At 40.2% G+C, this 19,095-nt stretch overlaps 2 protein-coding genes across 2 annotated transcripts; both read right to left on the minus strand.

Moving 5' to 3' along the window:
* Positions 1-3,196: 3,196 nt before the first annotated feature.
* LOC137298150 (matrilin-2-like) lies at positions 3,197-7,357 on the minus strand. Its single transcript, XM_067830266.1, has 5 exons — positions 7,161-7,357; positions 6,666-6,723; positions 6,195-6,323; positions 4,781-4,894; positions 3,197-3,859 (listed from the first exon to the last, which is right to left on the minus strand). The coding sequence occupies exons 2-5, from the start codon at positions 6,718-6,720 to the stop codon at positions 3,267-3,269; spliced, it is 891 nt and encodes a 296-aa protein (XP_067686367.1). The 5' UTR covers positions 6,721-6,723; positions 7,161-7,357; the 3' UTR covers positions 3,197-3,266.
* Positions 7,358-10,069: 2,712 nt separating this feature from the next.
* Positions 10,070-16,676, minus strand: LOC137276365 (matrilin-4-like). The gene is made up of 4 exons (XM_067808220.1): positions 16,383-16,676; positions 15,212-15,392; positions 11,624-11,737; positions 10,070-10,659 (listed from the first exon to the last, which is right to left on the minus strand). The coding sequence occupies exons 1-4, from the start codon at positions 16,674-16,676 to the stop codon at positions 10,070-10,072; spliced, it is 1,179 nt and encodes a 392-aa protein (XP_067664321.1).
* Between the last annotated feature and the right edge of the window lie 2,419 nt (positions 16,677-19,095).

The raw sequence follows: 19,095 nt of genomic DNA on the forward strand, positions 1-19,095 counted from the left end.
TCTGCAAAGGACAGTCAAACAGCTAAATTTATCACAGTTTGAATTTAAAACTAGCATATGAATTTAAATTGAATGGCACAATTTGGACAATGCATGATAGAAAAGTAGACCATAGTTCAATAACAACTGAAGGTAGATCACCATACGTGGGGCCATAACAATTAACAATACTCTTGCTACCTGCATGGGCGTCCCTTCGCCACAAGCGATTGCAGTCATCGTCTGATATTCAGCCATTACTAAGCCAACAAATATTATAGGATTAAGAACGCTGGTAAAGTGAGTGACTGTGTTGCATTTTACGCCAGACTCAGCAATATTCCAGCTATATGGCGGCGGTCTGTAAATAATCCTGTCTGGACAGATAATCCAGTGATCAACAGCATGAGCATCGAGTTGGGTAACGATAACGTGTCAACCATGTCAGTAAGCCTGACCACCCGATCCCGTTAGTCGCCTCTTACGACAGGCCTAGTCGCCTGTTAGGGCGAGCATGGGTTGCTGAAGGCCTTTTCTACCCGGGACCTTCACGGGTCGAAAGTTCATTGAGCTAAGCGGATTTTAAAGTTTTGTACGGAAACGTAGTAGGGCCATGGTGAATATTATTTTTTGTTTTGACTTTCTCCTCTGTAGGACCTAGTATCACCTACGTAGGGCTGAATATAACGTAGAGCTTAATCTTTCTTTTTTCAAGGTTCGGATTATGAAGTTTGGTTATTTAGCTGAGAAATGTTTGGTTATGCAAGACGTTAGATAGTAGAAATACAAGTCAGTAAAGATTAATGACACTAACGGAGTGTTACTATACAGTGTTATATTGTGTGTTTTAGGTAAGGATGACGTGGACCTTGATCTAATTGCAGTTGTGGAGTTTGGGACACACGCACGCACGCACGCACGCACGCACGCACGCACGCACACACACACACACCGGTGGAGGGGGAGGTGGTTAAAGTACTGATATGACATTCTGGTTATAGCACATCCTCCGCGAGATTTTGCTTGTCTTCAGATGAGGTTAGGTTGGATAAAACGTTCGTTTGCGGTTTGTGTTTTCGTGATTGTTAACAAGCTGACTTGACTAGAGTGGAAACGTGTTGAGTGCAGGGTAAAACAATACGGCGTTCAGAAACCAAAAGATGAACAGTATAGTTGCGTGTATAAGAATAAAGGAATAAGGAAATATAGACTGCCGCTGTATAGACTTCTGAATTATTTAACGCATACTAGTAAAGTGCAACAAAGTGCAACAATAACAGTGAACAAATTCCAACGCCTAACATTAGGGCAAATGGGCCCTAGCTGCCCGAGCACCTGTTAAATCTGTCTATGAGGACTGACATCCTAGAGACACTAAAGAACCAAGCTGTCGCCCATCCAAGTCGTCGTGTGACGTGAGAATCTTTTCACTGGACCACACAGTACACTGACGTGATTTTTCATAGTGTGCGTGTGTGTGTGTTCGAACGTATGCATATGGCATATAAGACCATGGCGATGTGTGGTCTAGTGAATATGGTCCTTGTCACGAATCAGTTGGTTTTGCATGTTGTTTGGCCGCACAGAGCTTTATGGCGGTGGTTTGACAATAATCGAATATGGTCCAGACTATCCAGTGATCAACAGCATGAACATCGATCTACGCAATTGGAATACGATAACAGGTGGAACATTAATAATAGACTAGGTATCGGTTCATTAGAACACAGCATGCACAACACGCATCTTCTGCCTGCCTGGGTCGTCTTCTCACATGCAAGGGACTCCCATTATCAGCCAGTGAGTGAGTTAAAATTTAAAGTCACTTCGGCAATAGTTCAGCCAAATGGTGACTAGAAACGTTCATTCATAAATGCTTTATAATGTTATGATGTAAAATCTGTCACCAAAAGAGAGTAAAACAAGTATACCACGTCACTAGCAGTGACCATTAAATTATATACCTTACAGGACAATACAATATGAAGCAGACAACAGATAACCAGCACCTGAAGGTTAATCACCATACTAGAGGCGACTCACATGATGATACAAAAATCTGAAAGATCTGTTTTCTCACGTGAGCTGACATCTCTTTGTGAACTACTTGATATATATGTATATATGTGTAATAGTCTGTTTTCAAATTTGGTGTTATGAATTTTCAATTTGCAAATGGCAGTGTGGTGAGGAAATATGAATTTAATATGTATTAAGTATGTATTTCGTTTGGACTTTGTGTGTTTGTGCAGATAGTTGAATCCGTTCCATAATGAATGTTCAAAACACTGCCGATGTGACGTAACACTTAACCTCAACTCATCTCCTGAAATGGAAATTAGTTACAAATATTTTATTTCAGATTTCTCCTCACTGCACATCGAATATCTATAATATCCACTGTGTTTCACGTTCCTTCTCGATAGACTGACGTCGTGGAAGACTTGCACCAAGACCAAATGTTGTCTATACCAAATGTTGTCTAGGTGAGTGAGTGGGTGAGTGAGTTTAGTTTTACACCGCTTTAACAATATCATATTCCAGCAATATCAGAAATGAGCGTCATGCATTGTAGTTAAGAATGGAACCAGAGGTTTCAGCGTGAGGAGCGAACGCTTTAACCACTAGGATACTCACAAATACACACAAGTACACACAAGTACACACAAGTACACACACACCCAATCCTGTTCTAGGTGACGTCAGATCGGTGGGCTGTTGAAAAAGAACACTTATCCTGGACAGTGCCCTCAACCACCAGTATCACTTCCTCCACCGGGACAGGGGCGGAACCAAACAGGGACCCGTGTCACAAAACACTCGTAAGCCTAAGGTCTCGTAACATGCGTACATTGTAACATAGGAGGCAAGAATACTACGAGAAAAGTTACGAGATCTTAGACATACGACAGTTTTGTGAAACGGAGCCTACGTTACGACAAGCAGCGGGTCCACATGAGAAATAACATGAGAGTTATCAACGCCACGGAGCACTCATCACGACGCAGTGTCTCTTCTCCATTGCCTTACATGTTTAAGCTGACCTAATGACCAATGCTAAAATATAGTGAAGAATTGTTATGTATTAATCTTTACACTCATAGAGTGTATCGTGTTGTCTTTCAGTGTGGAGTTTTCACGCTCGTTTCAATGTATGGCTAAAATGTGATAATCCTAACATCGATAATAAAAAAGAACAGATGAAATTACACAGCAGTTTTATGCAGAACGTTTATTCACGAAACTATTCTTACAAAAAGTTTCCATGTCAAGGCTCGCCACGAAATTTATTCCCGTAATGCCACATTCACGTTGCACTTCCTGTAGATGGTTCGCTTCTTGATTTCATCAAGGGCCAAAGGATTGCTCAAAGAGAAAACATGTTCTCGGTCTGGGGCTGAGGCCACGTGACTAATATCCGACAGGTCGAGAACACCTGATGACGGAGTAACAATAATAACGGTAGCATCTGAGAGGAGGTCACCAATGGGGTCCCTTATGCTTGACTTTTTGCTACTATTGCCATCCGTGAACAGGATAACAATGTTGTCTGCGTCTGGACGGTCACCATTTTTCTCCACAAACACATCTTTTACAGCCAAGTTGATTGCATCGGCGAGGAAGGTGGACCCACCTCTGTGTTTTTGAGCATTAACAGCTGCAATTGCACCTCTTTTGTTGTTCTTGTTCTTGTTCAGATAAAATTTCACTTCAGCCTTTCCTGCATATGTCATTGAAGCCACATTTACTCTATTCTGCTTTATGCGAGCGTAGGAGAGCAATTCGACTTCAAAATCCTTAATCGCCAAATAATCTTTTTGAGATATGGAGGAAGAAACGTCTTCAATCAGAAGGATATCCAGTTTCTCCTGACTACATCCTGAAAACATAGGGTTTGAACACCATTGCATTTGCTGCACAGAATCTATTTCATATATGTATGTATGTATGTATGTATGTGTGTGTGTGTGTGTGTGTGTGTGTGTGTGTGTGTGTGTGTGTGTGTGTGTGTGTGTGTGTGTGTGTGTGTGTGTGTGTGTGTGTGTGTGTGTGTGTGTGATCATATTACTCCCGCAGCCACTAGCCGCATGGAGTTATTGCGGCTTTCCCATCATTACGATAGTACTCATTCGCAGCTAAAAACGTGAAAATACCTCAATATTGCATGATCGTGTCTTAAGCAACGTTTTCCGCTATCGATAAAAAACCGTCAGATTTCAGATCCTGTTGGATACAGAGGTTTCAGAATCATTTGTCTTATTTTTGTTTTGTAACCTTATCCCAATTTTGAGCTGTTTGATCATTCATCCTTCTCATTGTAACCCAAACAGTGTATAGACACAGTTCAAATTTACTGCATGCTGTTTTACCCACCACGAAGTGTTTGGACGTATTCTTGTGGCCACCACTTGGTCATATATCAACACTTAATTTAAATGCACAGGACTGTGTACTATACAGTAGGAGTTGTGACAACACTGAAACTGACTCAGGTTTTGCTGACTCGATCCGATACCTCAAGCTAGTTGGATCACCTCCCCTACCCCCACCCCTATAGAATGAATATTACTTGATATATATAATACTTTCTATAATTGATGACTACTCTAATATATTTTTGTATACTGGACAATGATAGTTAGGGATATATGTAAATTTTGAAAAATGATGTATTTATTTATTGACATAATGATAAAAATATCGGTCATTAAAATACCAATATCCCAAACTTATTCTGTCCAGTTCATTTTATAGCTACAGTTTCCTGTATTGTTGGTGGAAAAGAACACAAAGAGCTTACTTTGTCCACATCTGCGTCCCTCGAATCCAACCAAACATGTACAAGTGTATCCATCGTCGTCGTTTCGACAGATCGCTCCATTCCTACATGGTTTATTGTTGCACTTGTCTGCAGCTGAAATAAAGGCAGAATACCCTCTCATTACATGCAACATATGTCATATTTGGGATTACACTTTCTTAGTAAAGTATAAATTCTTATACTTATTTTGTTGAGACCCATCCGGGATTCGAACCCGCACCCTCAGAGTCAGGCACCTAATCGCCAGCACACAAAGTCAGCCACCTAACCCGCTCAGCCACCGCGACTTCCAATGACCAGGCCTGACTCTGAGGGTGCGGGTTCGAATCCCGGATGTAATCGTGTAATCATTCCTCATATTACATCTTGTGGTGTGTAAAAGGTAACCTTTCATATGAAACCTCACTCGTTATTTAAACTATTTATTTCATTTTAATTAATACAGAATCCAAATTTCATGGATCACTTCGTTGTAAAGTTTACATTTTCATTATGCTGTCCTCTGATGAGTCCTATAATTAAACAGAATAGCGTGTGATAGTATGAGCAACGTACTGAACCATTTTAACCCCATAATGAGTGAGTGAGTTAAATTTCAACGTGACATAAGAAATGTTGCAGACATATCGTGACTGGAATTTGAATATAGATATTAAATATATTAGCATTAGGAAATCTGTCAGCGATGGAAAGCAGATTCACTAGAGTATCATACTCATTAGGTATTAGTTAAACTAGATGATATCATACAAGAGAACAGCTTTGTATGCAAAGAGACATTGTAAACATGGATTATATATCGTCAGCCACTAAAGGGATATCACCATACTAAGGACCATGGAGTCTCACACTACTGCATGGATGTGGCGTATTTATACTATCCCTTCAGCCACTTGCGACTTCACGCTAATTTACGTTGCAGAACGTTAAAAGGACAAATATACTTCCATTAAAAAGCAGGGCTAGATTTTCGAAGCTGTCTTAGTGTCATACACTAACATTAACGTACGACTATCTTAGCAATAAGAGAGCTTCGAAAATCTAAAAAATCTTCATGTCATCGGTTCCCAATTGCGCAGATCGATGCTCGTGCTGTTGATCACTGATTTGTCTGGTCCAGACTGGATTAACATACTGCCGCCATACAGCTGGAATATTGCTGAGTGCGGCGAAAACCTAAACGCACTCACTCACTCACTTAAAGAACAAGCATACTTCGATTGAAACCTAGTAGATACGAACACCTTGAAAGGAATCGCCAGTCACTCAACCTGACAACTCTATCCCTCCAGTCGCCTCAAAGGCCACGGAGGCGTTACACTGGAAGAGCTTTAAAACCGGAATAACCATTGGAGCCAAGTTTCTATTTCTATCAATATTGGACGGTACTTACATCCTCTACAACGTCCACCTGAGAACCCTGGAGCACACTTGCAGTAGAACGTCGTTGGTGTTGTCTCAATACATTGTCCTCCATTAGCACATGGCTTGTTGTGGCATGGATGAACAACTCTTGCAGTTACTGAAAGATAATGAAGATATACGGTCACTATAGAGTGAGTTCGGTATGACGCTGGAAGATTAATAACATTGACAAAACAAATTTCATCCTCCTGTATGTATTTAATTGGGTGAATGAATACTGCTTCGTTCACTAGGCCAAATCGAAAACGTTTGGTACGTAAATGTCATATCCAATACTACGACGTTTTTACCTTTCAGTATATAATGGTTCATAGACAACCTACGCTTATTACACTATTTCCTAGGTAGTACGATATCTATTCTTAAGAATGATAGAAGTCTGTCAGTGTTTTTGCAGCCAATAATATTATGCTACGTGTTTGAACATGTAACAACTTACCATCGCTATACAGAGACAGTACTGCGAGGAAGAGAAAGACAATTCTGGCTGTCATTTCCTGCAAAATACACATTTTCTGTTATTGTCTGATGTTACTTTCACACACAATAAAATAAAACAGCACATGTTCTATATCTATCTCACGACTAAAATCTGTTTTAACAAGCTATTGTAAACAGGGGACCCGTGAAGGTCCCGGGGTAGAATGTGCCTTCAGCAACCCATGCTTGCCACAAAAAGGGCGACTATGCTTGTCGTAAGAGGCGACTAACGGGATCGGGTGGTCAGGCTCGCTGACTTGGTTGACACATGTCATCGGTTCCCAATGTAGCTGGGTGTGGCGTAAAACTAAACCCACTCTCTCATTCACCTGTAAAGCGGGTTCCTCTTTATGTGTTAGGTATTATATCAGTGGCAGGAGTTATTGACCCAGGGTACAAACACTAAGAAGCTCATTAATGTTAAAAAATGTAAATATATATATGTACATCTTACCGTTTTCTTACTGACTGTTGCCGCGCGTAACACAGCATCTATCGTTTGATGACAAGTTTTGCTTTGGTCTTATATCCATCCGTTGCACCCGTGCAACATGTTGTGCGTGCTTATTGAACGGTAATAGTTTTAGGAGACTTACCAAGGTAAAACGCTACCGAAGCAACAATAAAGTATTATGTTCTGAATGTTAAGATGATGAACATATTTAGTCCTATGCATTACCATACATGACGTCCAGCTTGCGGATATCAATTGCTAGTTTTTACTCGCTGCACTTAAAAATGTGGTTCATATTCTGAGGGAAGATCAAGGTTGTTGCTGCAAACATAGCAGGTGTCTGACAATAAGTACCCCACAGCAGATTGAGTAACATTATCAACATACAGAAAACCTTCAGCTGTCCTCGAACAATGAGTGATGGTTGAAGAGGTCACCAGAAAATTCTCGATCTGCCCAAAATTTGTTTGTCTAAAGTAATTCCTTCAACTGTGTGGCTCGTGTTGCAAATATATATTACTGTATGTGTTGGTGTCTGGTGTTCTGTGAGTAGATACTGAGACAGGAATGGCAACAAACGATTCAGTAGTCGTCAGGTTTGTTATCCGTTGGCTTTTTCTGCATCCACGTGCACTTTAACGTTTAGTTTTATTTAACGTCTCATGCAATGCATGGTATGGTCTTTGATCCCACAAGCGTGGAATGTTCCCTCATTATAAACCATTGTCGGTTCTTTTGGTAGTAGTGAGTTGTTTGTGTTCGTTATTAAGATCGTTGTCAACTGCAGATTTTCTTTTCTGGTGCGTGCAAGAAGCAAATGTACTGTAAGTCCACATGGTGCTTACTATGGTGATCTACCTTCAGCTGCTGGCAAAATATAGTCTGTTGTAGTATTGTATTGTCTTCAGTAATTACGCAGTGTTAGCGTTACATACTAGTTTTATATCAACATCTGTGACATTCTTGTTGATTTTACTGTCCTTCGCTGACAGTTTGTTTTTTGTTTAAAAAAGTCTACCCATTCTGTATTGTAAAATCATCACTTGTTTTTATTTGTCTCGGTATGGCTGATATATTGCCTATATGACTGTGAATTTTAATCCACTCACTTTGCAGGTGCTGGTTACATAAGGCATGTTTAGAGTGTCATGTCCCCTACCCAACACAGAGTATCAGGATGACAACACTAAAAGGTGCAACCCGGACAAGCACTGACAGGATACACAGATGATATACTACACCAGAGACAAAATACAAAAATAGCACTACTTTGGCCTATGAGCTGCCACCATCTGAGCAAATGAAGAGGGTGTTACGCATTGGAATGCGCATGGAATTTGGCCAAGCTTAAAAAATCAGGCGATCATGTTTTATCAATTTCGTGCAACAGCAGTAATTGGGCGTAACATGTCCAGCTGCTAGAACCTGCCATTCATGCGCTCGTCCAGATAAAGTAAGGTTGGTGCGTTATGCAAGGGACGCCCATTGCTTGAACCAGTGCACACAAATTCCAAAACCCCGTCCTCCACCACAGGCAGACACACGTGACTTGTTGCGAAATTTGGCCGCACTTTACCCCCCATACAATGGGGGCAATATGGATCTACTCTACCTCGGGTCTTCTGTGGCAAGGGCGTACTCATTTTTCCATCACAAGGTATCAGTATTTCATAACATCATTCATGAAGGATCTTTTTACTTTTTCGAAGCTTCATTTTGTTAAGTAGCTATTGATACAGTAGTCTTAAAGACACGTTATGATTTTTTATGTACAAACTGTGTTATTTCACCTAAGCAGGGGTCGTAGAATATATCATAATGTTATTTTATTATCGATTGCAAATGAAGGGATGGTGTAAATCCAGTTAGTTTATCTGCTGGTAGAACAAGTGCGGTGCGTCTCAGTGGCCTGTACCATCCATTACTGATATGTATGTTAATGGTAAACTATACAGTTTAGTACAGGACTTGTCCTCTCAAGTGGGGATCACTGGCTGCTTTGTTGTTTACTCACTCTACAATATTCCAGCTATATGGCGGCGGTCTGCAAATAATTGTGTTTAAACAAGGTATAGCAGCTTTTATCCTATTTGTCTTTCCCCTGTTGATTCCCCTGGTGAACATTTTATCGGAGAATACATCCGATAATAGATGCTAACAAAGTGGAACACCCACGTAGGTATAAACAAACATCATAATATCGAACCTATTCTAGGATATATTTGCTGGGCATGTCGAACCAGTCATGAGTGAGTGAGTTTAGTTTCGGGCCGCACTCAGCAATAATACAGCTATACGGCGGCGTTCTCTGGTAATCGAGTCTGAACTAGACAATCCAGTGGCCAACAGCATGAGCACCGATCTTTGCAACTGGAATTACATTTTGAAGCTCTATGGGAATATTCATGGGTTGCATTTGGTCCCTCAATAAAGTAATACAGGACAAAATGTATGGATAGCAGCTTCTTGAGTTTATTTTCACGACGTTTCGGGGTTTATCTAGCCCTCTCATCAGGTTGAGCTGATCCTTTTATCTGACGTCATAAGCATTGTGAAGTCATGGACAAAGTTACCAGTTCGGCCTTACTGTTCAGTTCAGCTCAACCTGATGATGGGACTAGGATAAGCCCCGAAATTTCGGGGGAAAAAACTCAAGAAGTTGGTATCCATAAAATTTGGCCTGTATTATTACGTCCACTTCTTTTGCATTTGAAGATCACCTCAATAAAGAGCTGCATTCTGGCTAGTAATAACATAATAACATTCGTGTATTTTCCCCTCTGACTAAATATGTTCAAAAGATTACAAACATACATCGTTGCTTGCATGAACTTTATTCTTGAAGCTGTCAGTATATTGACAGATTACGAGACGATTCCATTGTGCAGGGAAGAGAATCAGAGTCATATTTACTCCTTGAGGGCAACTTCCTCTCCGCACCTCTCATAGATGGTTCTCTGTTTGATTTCGTCAAGAGCCAAAGGATCTGTCATGGGGAAAACGTGGTCTTTGTAGGGAGGTGACGCAACTAGATGTATGGTAGAATTGTCTGCTTCTGACGTCGTGGGAACAACATATATAGCTGCCTCTGAGAGGAGACGGCCAATGTTCTTGTAAATTACAGACGTCTGACTACTTCGGCCATCTGTGAAAATGATAACTGCATTTTCAGCATCTCGACGATCGCCATTGCTCTCGACAAATACATCAGACGTCGCCATTTGGATAGCATCACCAAGGAATGTCGAACCGCCTTCGTATTGGGGGACGTTAACAGCTTCGATAGCAGCTGTTTTGTTGTTCCTGTATGACTTCAGTGGAAATATCACCCTTGCCCTTCCTGCAAAGGCCATCAAGGCCACATTTATGATGCCGGGCCCGATATGAGAATAACTGACCAATTCAATTTCGAATTCCTTTATTTTCCTGTAATTTTCTTCCTTGATGGATGAAGAAATGTCTTCTATGAGAAGAATATCCATTCTTTCTTGTTCACATTCTGAAACAATAGAAGCCTATCATTTAGGTAGTGTAATATTGAATAATGAGTTTCGGACCGAATTATTGTTGTTGGAATATACGCTTATGTGAGTGAGTTTATGCTATTTTTTGCGCAACATCACCGCAGTCTGTAAATAGTGGAAGGTGCGTCAGGCAGGCCATGAATGATACTAGTGATGAAGGGATGCGATATGAGATATACTGAACCATGAGTTATTTCAAAGCTCAGATTTGTATTCGAACATGAGACGTTAAGATTCCGATATCCCTTGGTGTTTATACAGATGTTCACAAAATGCTGCATTAACAATAGACGTGAATGCATGTTTATAATCATCCAAAATTCAAACCGAATGACGGCTTGAGTCAGTGAGTGGCAGTATTTGCTTAGGTGGATTTACACATCCCTTCAGATGTTAGCAATCAAGTTATGAAAGAATGACAGCTTCAATATTGTTCAGTGTTTCGTTAAACAAAATGATAATATAATGACTTTCTGACATCTTGTAGAAGATGATGCTACGCAATAACCACGTTTTTTTTTCAAACGTTAATGACAGTTTATGTGCCCTCCTTTTGTTAGATTTTAACAAAGTGCAAGATGCCCACTGTCCAAGTTCTGGGAATTATGCAGAATCAAATTGGTATTCAATGCTACCACCAAACAAGGTATTTACAAATCAACGAAGATGGAAGAACCCCCAAATATCGTGTAAATAATACATCTGTGTCATTCAAACTCTTAAATGCTTTTCAACTTCATTTCTAGTAATAAGAGAGGATCTGAGTCATGACATGACAATGCCGTCTGAATGTCCTTGGCATCAACGAATCTGAGTATCGTTAGAACCCTGGCTATATAGGGATGGGTGGGTGATGGATGGAAAATAGATGGATGATAGATGTACATGTGCTGACTGAACACCTATCTTCATCTTCATGATGGTCTAAGAGTAGCTTACTTTGTTCACATGTTGGTCCAGTGAATCCGAGAAGACATCTACAACTGAAGCCGAGTGCACCTGTGGCCTTCTCACAGATCCCTTTATTTTGACATGGTGTGCTGAGGCATTTGTCTGTGGGTAAATACAATAGATGCAGAAAGTTTAAATGTACTGATTATCGTGATTTGTCACTTATTTATTACACAGCATTGTCCTTTCTCGGGTGCTGATTTGAGAAATACACCAACATTACAAACGAGGTACTTAACAAGCTCACCAGTAATGTGGTGCCCGAGATGACTACGTGCGAAATCTCTATAAAGAAGTAAGAGGCGAGGGAACGGCTTCGTCTTTATATAAGGATATATATATATATCTATATATATATATATCTATATCTATCTATCTATCTATCTATCTATCTATATATATATATATATATATATATATATATATATATATATTCAGAATGTGCAAATTCACAACGCAATGTGGGACATCAAGAGAGGTAATTTTACGAATGTCAACTCTAACTTGTCAACGGGCCTTGTAGAAGTTCCAGCCTTTTGAGTCTGTATCCTTGATTTATTCAGCCTCATGAGTAGTGCCACAGTACTCAGTACTGCGGTATACCAAGGTTTTTGTTCAAGCATGGATATATAGGCTCCCTGGTTCAAGTACCACGGTATTTACCACGTTATACCATGCTGCAGTTGCATGCAAATCTTTTTTCAAAGAATCCAATTTTAAATCGAAATGAAAAGATTTGTTTGTTGCTTTGTACTTGCAAAACTGTTGTTTTACCAAATTCGTTTAAAAATAATTCTGAATCAGATTTATTAATCAAACTTTTTTATCTAAATATTTAACGTTAGAATTACGTCACAAATGAGCAGCTTCGGATGTTACCATGGGAACCAACTGAAACGGCCGGCAGGTGACACATCACTGCTGTACCCGTACTCGATGTAAACGAGTACAGACAGTAAAACCCTTTGGTTTACTTTTTTGTTTACAATGTCGATAAACATCATATGTTGGCCGTCTGTTCCAAATGTATTCACGTGCTTCAAATACTTAATAACACCCGGAAATTCGCCAACACATGATGTTTATTCCTAAATGTTACTCTCTAGATCACTATTTCCACCGACTTTAATGTCCATTTAATTTCCTCTCTTGTTTTGAAATACATCTCTAGAATAATTGTTTCACTTATTTCCCTCCTAATGCGAACCGCGTATCGACAATCCAGTAAATTACACAGTTCAATAAATTAATATTTATCTTTGGTAATTCTCCCTACAAGCACCGTTAAAGTGTTCTGTGGCTTGTTTTAAATGTGCGGACTTGTATATCGAGTACCAACCACATGCTTTTCTGATGGATATTCACTTTGAGCAAGATGGTGATGACGGCAAATGTGACTATACATTTGCCCAGGTACTTTATGTGAACGCTACGAAGCTTGCAAACACAATATGCCCATACGGGGCACTGTGGGCAAACTGGATAAAGTGTCATGCTAGTGTTCAAGTGAGGTTGAGGTGTCGGGATCGAGCACATCTGTGAACGGGTGTAAAATCCTTGGAGTCAACTTTGTGTGCACACACTTTCAGTGTGGTCACAACCCATAGTATGCAGTACACAACCCTGTGCACTTAAAAGAACCCACCGATCCGTTGGTATGTGACCAGATGTTGGCGACATGAACACCTAGTTGCGAGTACAGCAACGTACAGTGCATTTATACAAACTACCGTGACTATGTATCCCATTCCACCCAGCCGTGAAGTTAGAATGTGAGAGCCACAGTAAACTCGGTGCGCCTCTTAACTTCCCATGGAGTTGAGATTGATAACACGATGTGACGCTGAGATTGACATTCAGTGATCGAGGGAAACAAATACCAGCGCCTTGAGAACGAACTGTTTGAATATGTATAAATATCCTATAATATTTCCCACTAGCTCTCCCTTTGAGTCCAAAATTCTGCCATATATCGTCTTTCGCCTCTTTATTTGGCATAGTTACGTTCGAAGTTATGTCCGTCATTTTGTAACGCAGCAAGTTGTGGCAATAGTTAAATAGTTGAATAGTTATTCTACCATGACTCTAGTAAACACTGGATTGTGGTTGGTTAATCATAGTCATTCAGAGGTACATAATCACATCATATACTGATGTTCCAACACATTATGTATTTGTTTAATATCTGAATAACGCGGTTATGGTAGAACGGACGTATATAAGGAAATTATAATTGCTCTAAATTTGATTTAAAACCACACGCGCAGCGTGAGGTATTAAATACAAAATTTAGAGCTACTATAATTTCGTTACATACCTCTGATTTTCCAACACAGCATGTTTATCTCCTAAATACCATTCACAAATCAAACTACGATCATCTGGATAATTGGGCATTTAGTGCATTGAGAGAACTTCATTCAGTCTACATTGGATAGTGGTATTTTAAAGAAGCCATTTAAACTAGTGAGATCATAAATTTGTTAACAAATGACATTGTGAAGAGAAATGAGTGTTTTATTTGAATGACAACAGAAACATACACAAACAAAAAACAAAAACAAAAAAAACAAAACAAAAAAAAAACAAAATAAAAAAGCAAACAAACACAAAATGCAAAACAAAAACAAAAAATACAAAACAAAACGTTTTTCTGGTGGCGTTAAGTACCGGTACATGTGAAAAAATAATGATTCACCGGTTACCCGGTAAAATCTCAGTAACGCTTCGCCCACAACCAACAAGCATAGAAACAATCGTATTTTGTGGAAAAGGGTATTGCCGCTCTCTTTTCCTCCACAGGCATGGCACTTGTTTCAGAGGTTATTGACGAGTACCCTTTAACATATAGCCTGTTCACTTTGAACTATTTTGTTGGAAGTAATGTCAGTGTACAGTCAATTAATGCTGTTATGTCCTTACTTCTGTGTCTCTTCTATAGTCATGTTGTATTACATTTTTTTAAACTTTATATCCAGGGAGCGTATTTATGCTTATGAATATAAATTTATGAATATGTCAGCCTATTTTTTTCAATATATGTACAGTTCTCATGTTTACGATATGCCTGAAATACATGCAGTGACGCTATATTTAACTCACGCATATACTCGTCCGTATCCATTAAAATTTATAAGGAGATTCAATAATTAAATGATAATTAATACTGCTTAAGGACCATTAAGATTTTGCATTGAAATATTTATCCCGATTCCCTATAATGGAATTGTTTTGGGGGATCTAAATCTAATCGAAATCTATAACTTTCCGACATTTACACTTTAAGTTTCATTTCATCTGTTAAAACATTTCAAGTGTATTCCTTTCATTGCTGCGGCTGTGAATCTATCGGAATTGTCAGTAGGTTGCGTTTTAGGACATAATTGAAGGACTGAGACAGAGTTTAGGAGAAGAGATGCTTCTTCAGTGTATTTAGGGGGAGAGTAATACATCGTGTGCTATCGGGAAGAAACAAGTTTCCATCAACAGGTATGCAACAAGGAAAACGCCCCAAAATGCATTAAGCTGTTTCTTTTCATAGCGTCATGGTTTTTAGTATCTGTAAAATCTGGAAACACTCTCCACTTTCAGCGGCTCCTGTAAAAACGTCCTTGTTGGTTGTACCTACCCGCTTCGCTGCAATTTCTGCCATTCCCTTCAAATCCAGGAGGACACGAACAATTGTAGGAACCATGAGTGTTCGTACAAAATTCGTTCTTATAACAGTTGTCTGTTCTTTCTGCGCACTCGTTGATATCTGAAGAAAGATTTTGAATTGGTCTTTTTAATTTTCTATACAAACATTCTTGACCTGTACCTGTCATTATGTAGCATGCGTCTACTTCTTCTCTCTTTATGTCAATAAATGTGAAACGAATGAGTCTATCATTCATTAGATCTGGGAGGTTTTTGTTTTTTCTTGTTTTCAGTTTTGTGTGTTTGTCGCCGCATTTAGCAATAATCGATCTATTTTGAGAAACATACACCGTATTTGATATTCTTCCACATGTAATGATTACACTGATTAGTACGCAGAGTCGATAAAACAAATCATTTCAGAGTTCACTGGTTTTGTTTCTATGCATAATAATATTGAAACATGCATCACTCCTACTTTGGTGTCTACCTTGATCCAGAGGAAACACAACAATGCAATGCGAGAGACATATATCCACAAATTATATCGTTCTGTTTAACGCAGTTCCTAATTTTTTTTGAGCCTTTGTGTCGCTTCTGTATTCATTTCAAATCTGTCTAAAATCCGTCTTTTCGAATACACCATTAATCTCCGAGGGTATTCAAAATTAGGATGCAATACAAATTCTAGAACCGCTTGTACACATTTCTAGATTAATATGCTTCTATCCTAAACTCATTCACTCACTTATTGTTATAAACTCAAGAAAAATAAAAGCTTTAGACACGTTTCAAAGTCAATAATTTGAACATTTTGGAAAATGGGTTTGAAATAATGATTGTATTCAATGTTCTTGTCATTTAAGATGCTATAGCATAGAGATCATGTTTGTCATAGAATGCGACTACAAAGTCCTTGATCAAAAACTGTGAGTCACAACTTAATGAAATCATGTCAAAATCGGGTGTGTCCTCCATGGTCGTTCACGACTGCGATACAACGTCTCCTCATGGATTGGATGATGCGCCTGAACACAACCTGGGGAATGCGCCGCCATATTTGTACCAACATGGCACCACGCTCCTGCAAGTTCTGTGGAGGGTTCCTTACCTGACGGAGCCGCCTGCCTAACACATCCCACACATGCTCTATGAGGTTGAGACCGGGAGATCTTGAGGGCCACTCCATGATATTGATGCCAGCGTTCCTGAGGAAATTCGTTTTCAAATTGGCCGTATGAGGTGTGGTGTTATCCTTTTGGAGAGTCAGACCTGGGCCATGAGCTGTCATGAATGGCAGGAGCTCTGGAACCAGCACCTGGTCCCTGTATGCTGCCACATTAAGGTCTCCCTGGATGACAACGAGTCGGGATCGAGCATCACCGTTGATAACTCCCCAGACCATAACGCTACCTTCCCCAAAGGTCAATGGTTAATGTGAACCTTGATTCATCACTAAACACAACCCTATTCCAATCTCGCTGGGTCCATCTTAGGTGCCGTCGTGCCCACAGAAGACGTTGGCGTCGATGGAAACGGGTTAGAATTGGTCCACTATATGGTCGTTGAACATGAAGACGAGCAGAGCAGATTTCGAATGGTTTGGGCAGTCACTTGACCTCCAAACAATACATTCCCAGTGGGTGTGGCAGTGACAAACCGATTACGCAAAAGACGTAAGACAATCTGTCGGCCTTCTGTCGGCGTGTGACGTCACACGTGGTCGACCAGGACGGGGGCGGTCAGCTGTGGTGTCAGTTTGATGGACACGTGTCTGGAGATTATGAATGGTCTGTCGACTGCATCCCATAACCCTTGCAACATCAGTGACGGACATTCCCGTATTCAGCATGCCAATGGCATGTTCACGCTGAATGTGTGACAGTCGTGGCATTGCAAATTAACGAATAATTAACCATAAAATCGTTTTTTTCTGAGATGATACTTTACTCTGCTACCGTGAGATCAATTATCAATAGGTCATGTGACTTGTGGCACGTGGAAACGTGATTTTGCAGTGCTCTCCTGCTTGCTACCTAGGCCCTACCAATAGAATGAATGTGTGATGTAATGCCCTTGACAATGCATTTAGCCATAATCACAACAAAAACTCTTTCAAGAAACGTTTCAAAACACTATTTGAAAAATAATGAGTGTCAAGTTTTTAGTTTTGCTGAGTTTAACATCCCTATTAGAATTTATACATTACCAATGCATAACGATCCGTTTCCGCGGCGAAATCCTGCTGTGCATGAACACATGAATGATCCTGGGGTGTTGGTACACTCAGATCCGGATCGACAGGGATTTTTTCTGCACTCATTTCGATCAGCTAGTCAATGCAAACATGGAACCAGAAAATAAAATCAATATTGTTTTGAGCTGAAAATTTTGAATCTAAGAAGACTATTCATTGAAAGTAAGGGGTAGAATGGGCCTTCAGCATTCACTTCACTGAATGAGTGAGTGAGTTTAGACTTACGCCGCACTCAGCAATATTCCAGCTTATATGGTCTGTAAATAATCGACCCTGGACCAAACAATCCAGTGATCAACAACATGAGCATCGATCTGCGCAATTGGGAACCGATGACATGTGTCAACCAAGTCAGCGAGTCTGACCACCCGACCCCCTTAGTCGCCTTTCATGGCATGCATGGGTTGCTGAAGGCCTATTCTACCCCGGACCTTCACGGGTCTCGTGGCCATTTGAAAGCAACTGTTACAATGCAAGTCGTATCCAGTTGAGACCTTTCATCACTGCACACCAATGACTGAGTGAATTAATTTTACACCGCAGTCAACAATATTCCAGCTATATTGCGGTGATCTGTTAATAATCGAGACTGGACCAAACAATCCCGTGATCAGCAACACGAGCATCGACCTGCTCAATTAGACTCCGAGGACGTGTCAACCAAGTCAACAAGCCTGACCACCCGATCTTTGTTGCCTCTTAAGACAAGCATAGTCGCCTTTTGTGGCTAGCATGGATTGCTGAAGACCTATTCTTCCCTGGATCTTCACGGGTCTACTATTCACGAACACAACTCGGTACTCACATTCACATTTTGGTCCTTCGTATCCTGAGTTACATCTGCATGTGTGGAACAGAGGTCCAAACCTTATACACGTGCCAAATACACAAGACGACTTCTCGCACTTTCCTGGTCGTACTGAAAAACCCACAGTGACATAAACTATGGCATCCGATTAACGTAGACAAGATGTATTCATAATCATCACATTAAAGCGCCACATTATAAAAAAGACCTTAAACGGGTTTTGAATACACCGGGAACTGTGTCAATGCCCACCATTGTCAGGGTACCATAAACAGTGGATTCAAATTTCAGTTTCCCTAACACGACCCGTTTCAGTGAAGATAACACATTGATGCCCTACACTTAACCTGCAAAGCTGAGTGAGTGAGTGAGTTTAGTTTTACGCCGCACTCAGCAATATTCCAGCTATATGGCGACGGTAGGTAAATAATCGAGTCTGGACCGGACAATCCAGTGATCAACAGCATGAATATCGATCTGCACAAATGAATACCGATGACATCTGTCAAGCACATCAGCGGGCCTGACCACCCGATCCCGTTAGTCGCGGCTGACGTCAAGCATGGGTTACTGAAGGCCAATATTCTAACCCGGACCTTCACGGATTGACAACATTGCCTTGAAAGAGGCGCTAAACCGTTTTGCATGATTTATTGTTAATATTTCTGATCAATTCAGTATGAATCGTGTCTTCAATGTGAGAAAGATCATTTGTATAGCACTCATTAGAGCCAATATCTTATAAAACAACGTAACTGA

This window comes from Haliotis asinina, chromosome 1, assembly GCF_037392515.1.
Source record: "Haliotis asinina isolate JCU_RB_2024 chromosome 1, JCU_Hal_asi_v2, whole genome shotgun sequence".
Lineage (NCBI taxonomy): Eukaryota > Metazoa > Mollusca > Gastropoda > Lepetellida > Haliotidae > Haliotis > Haliotis asinina.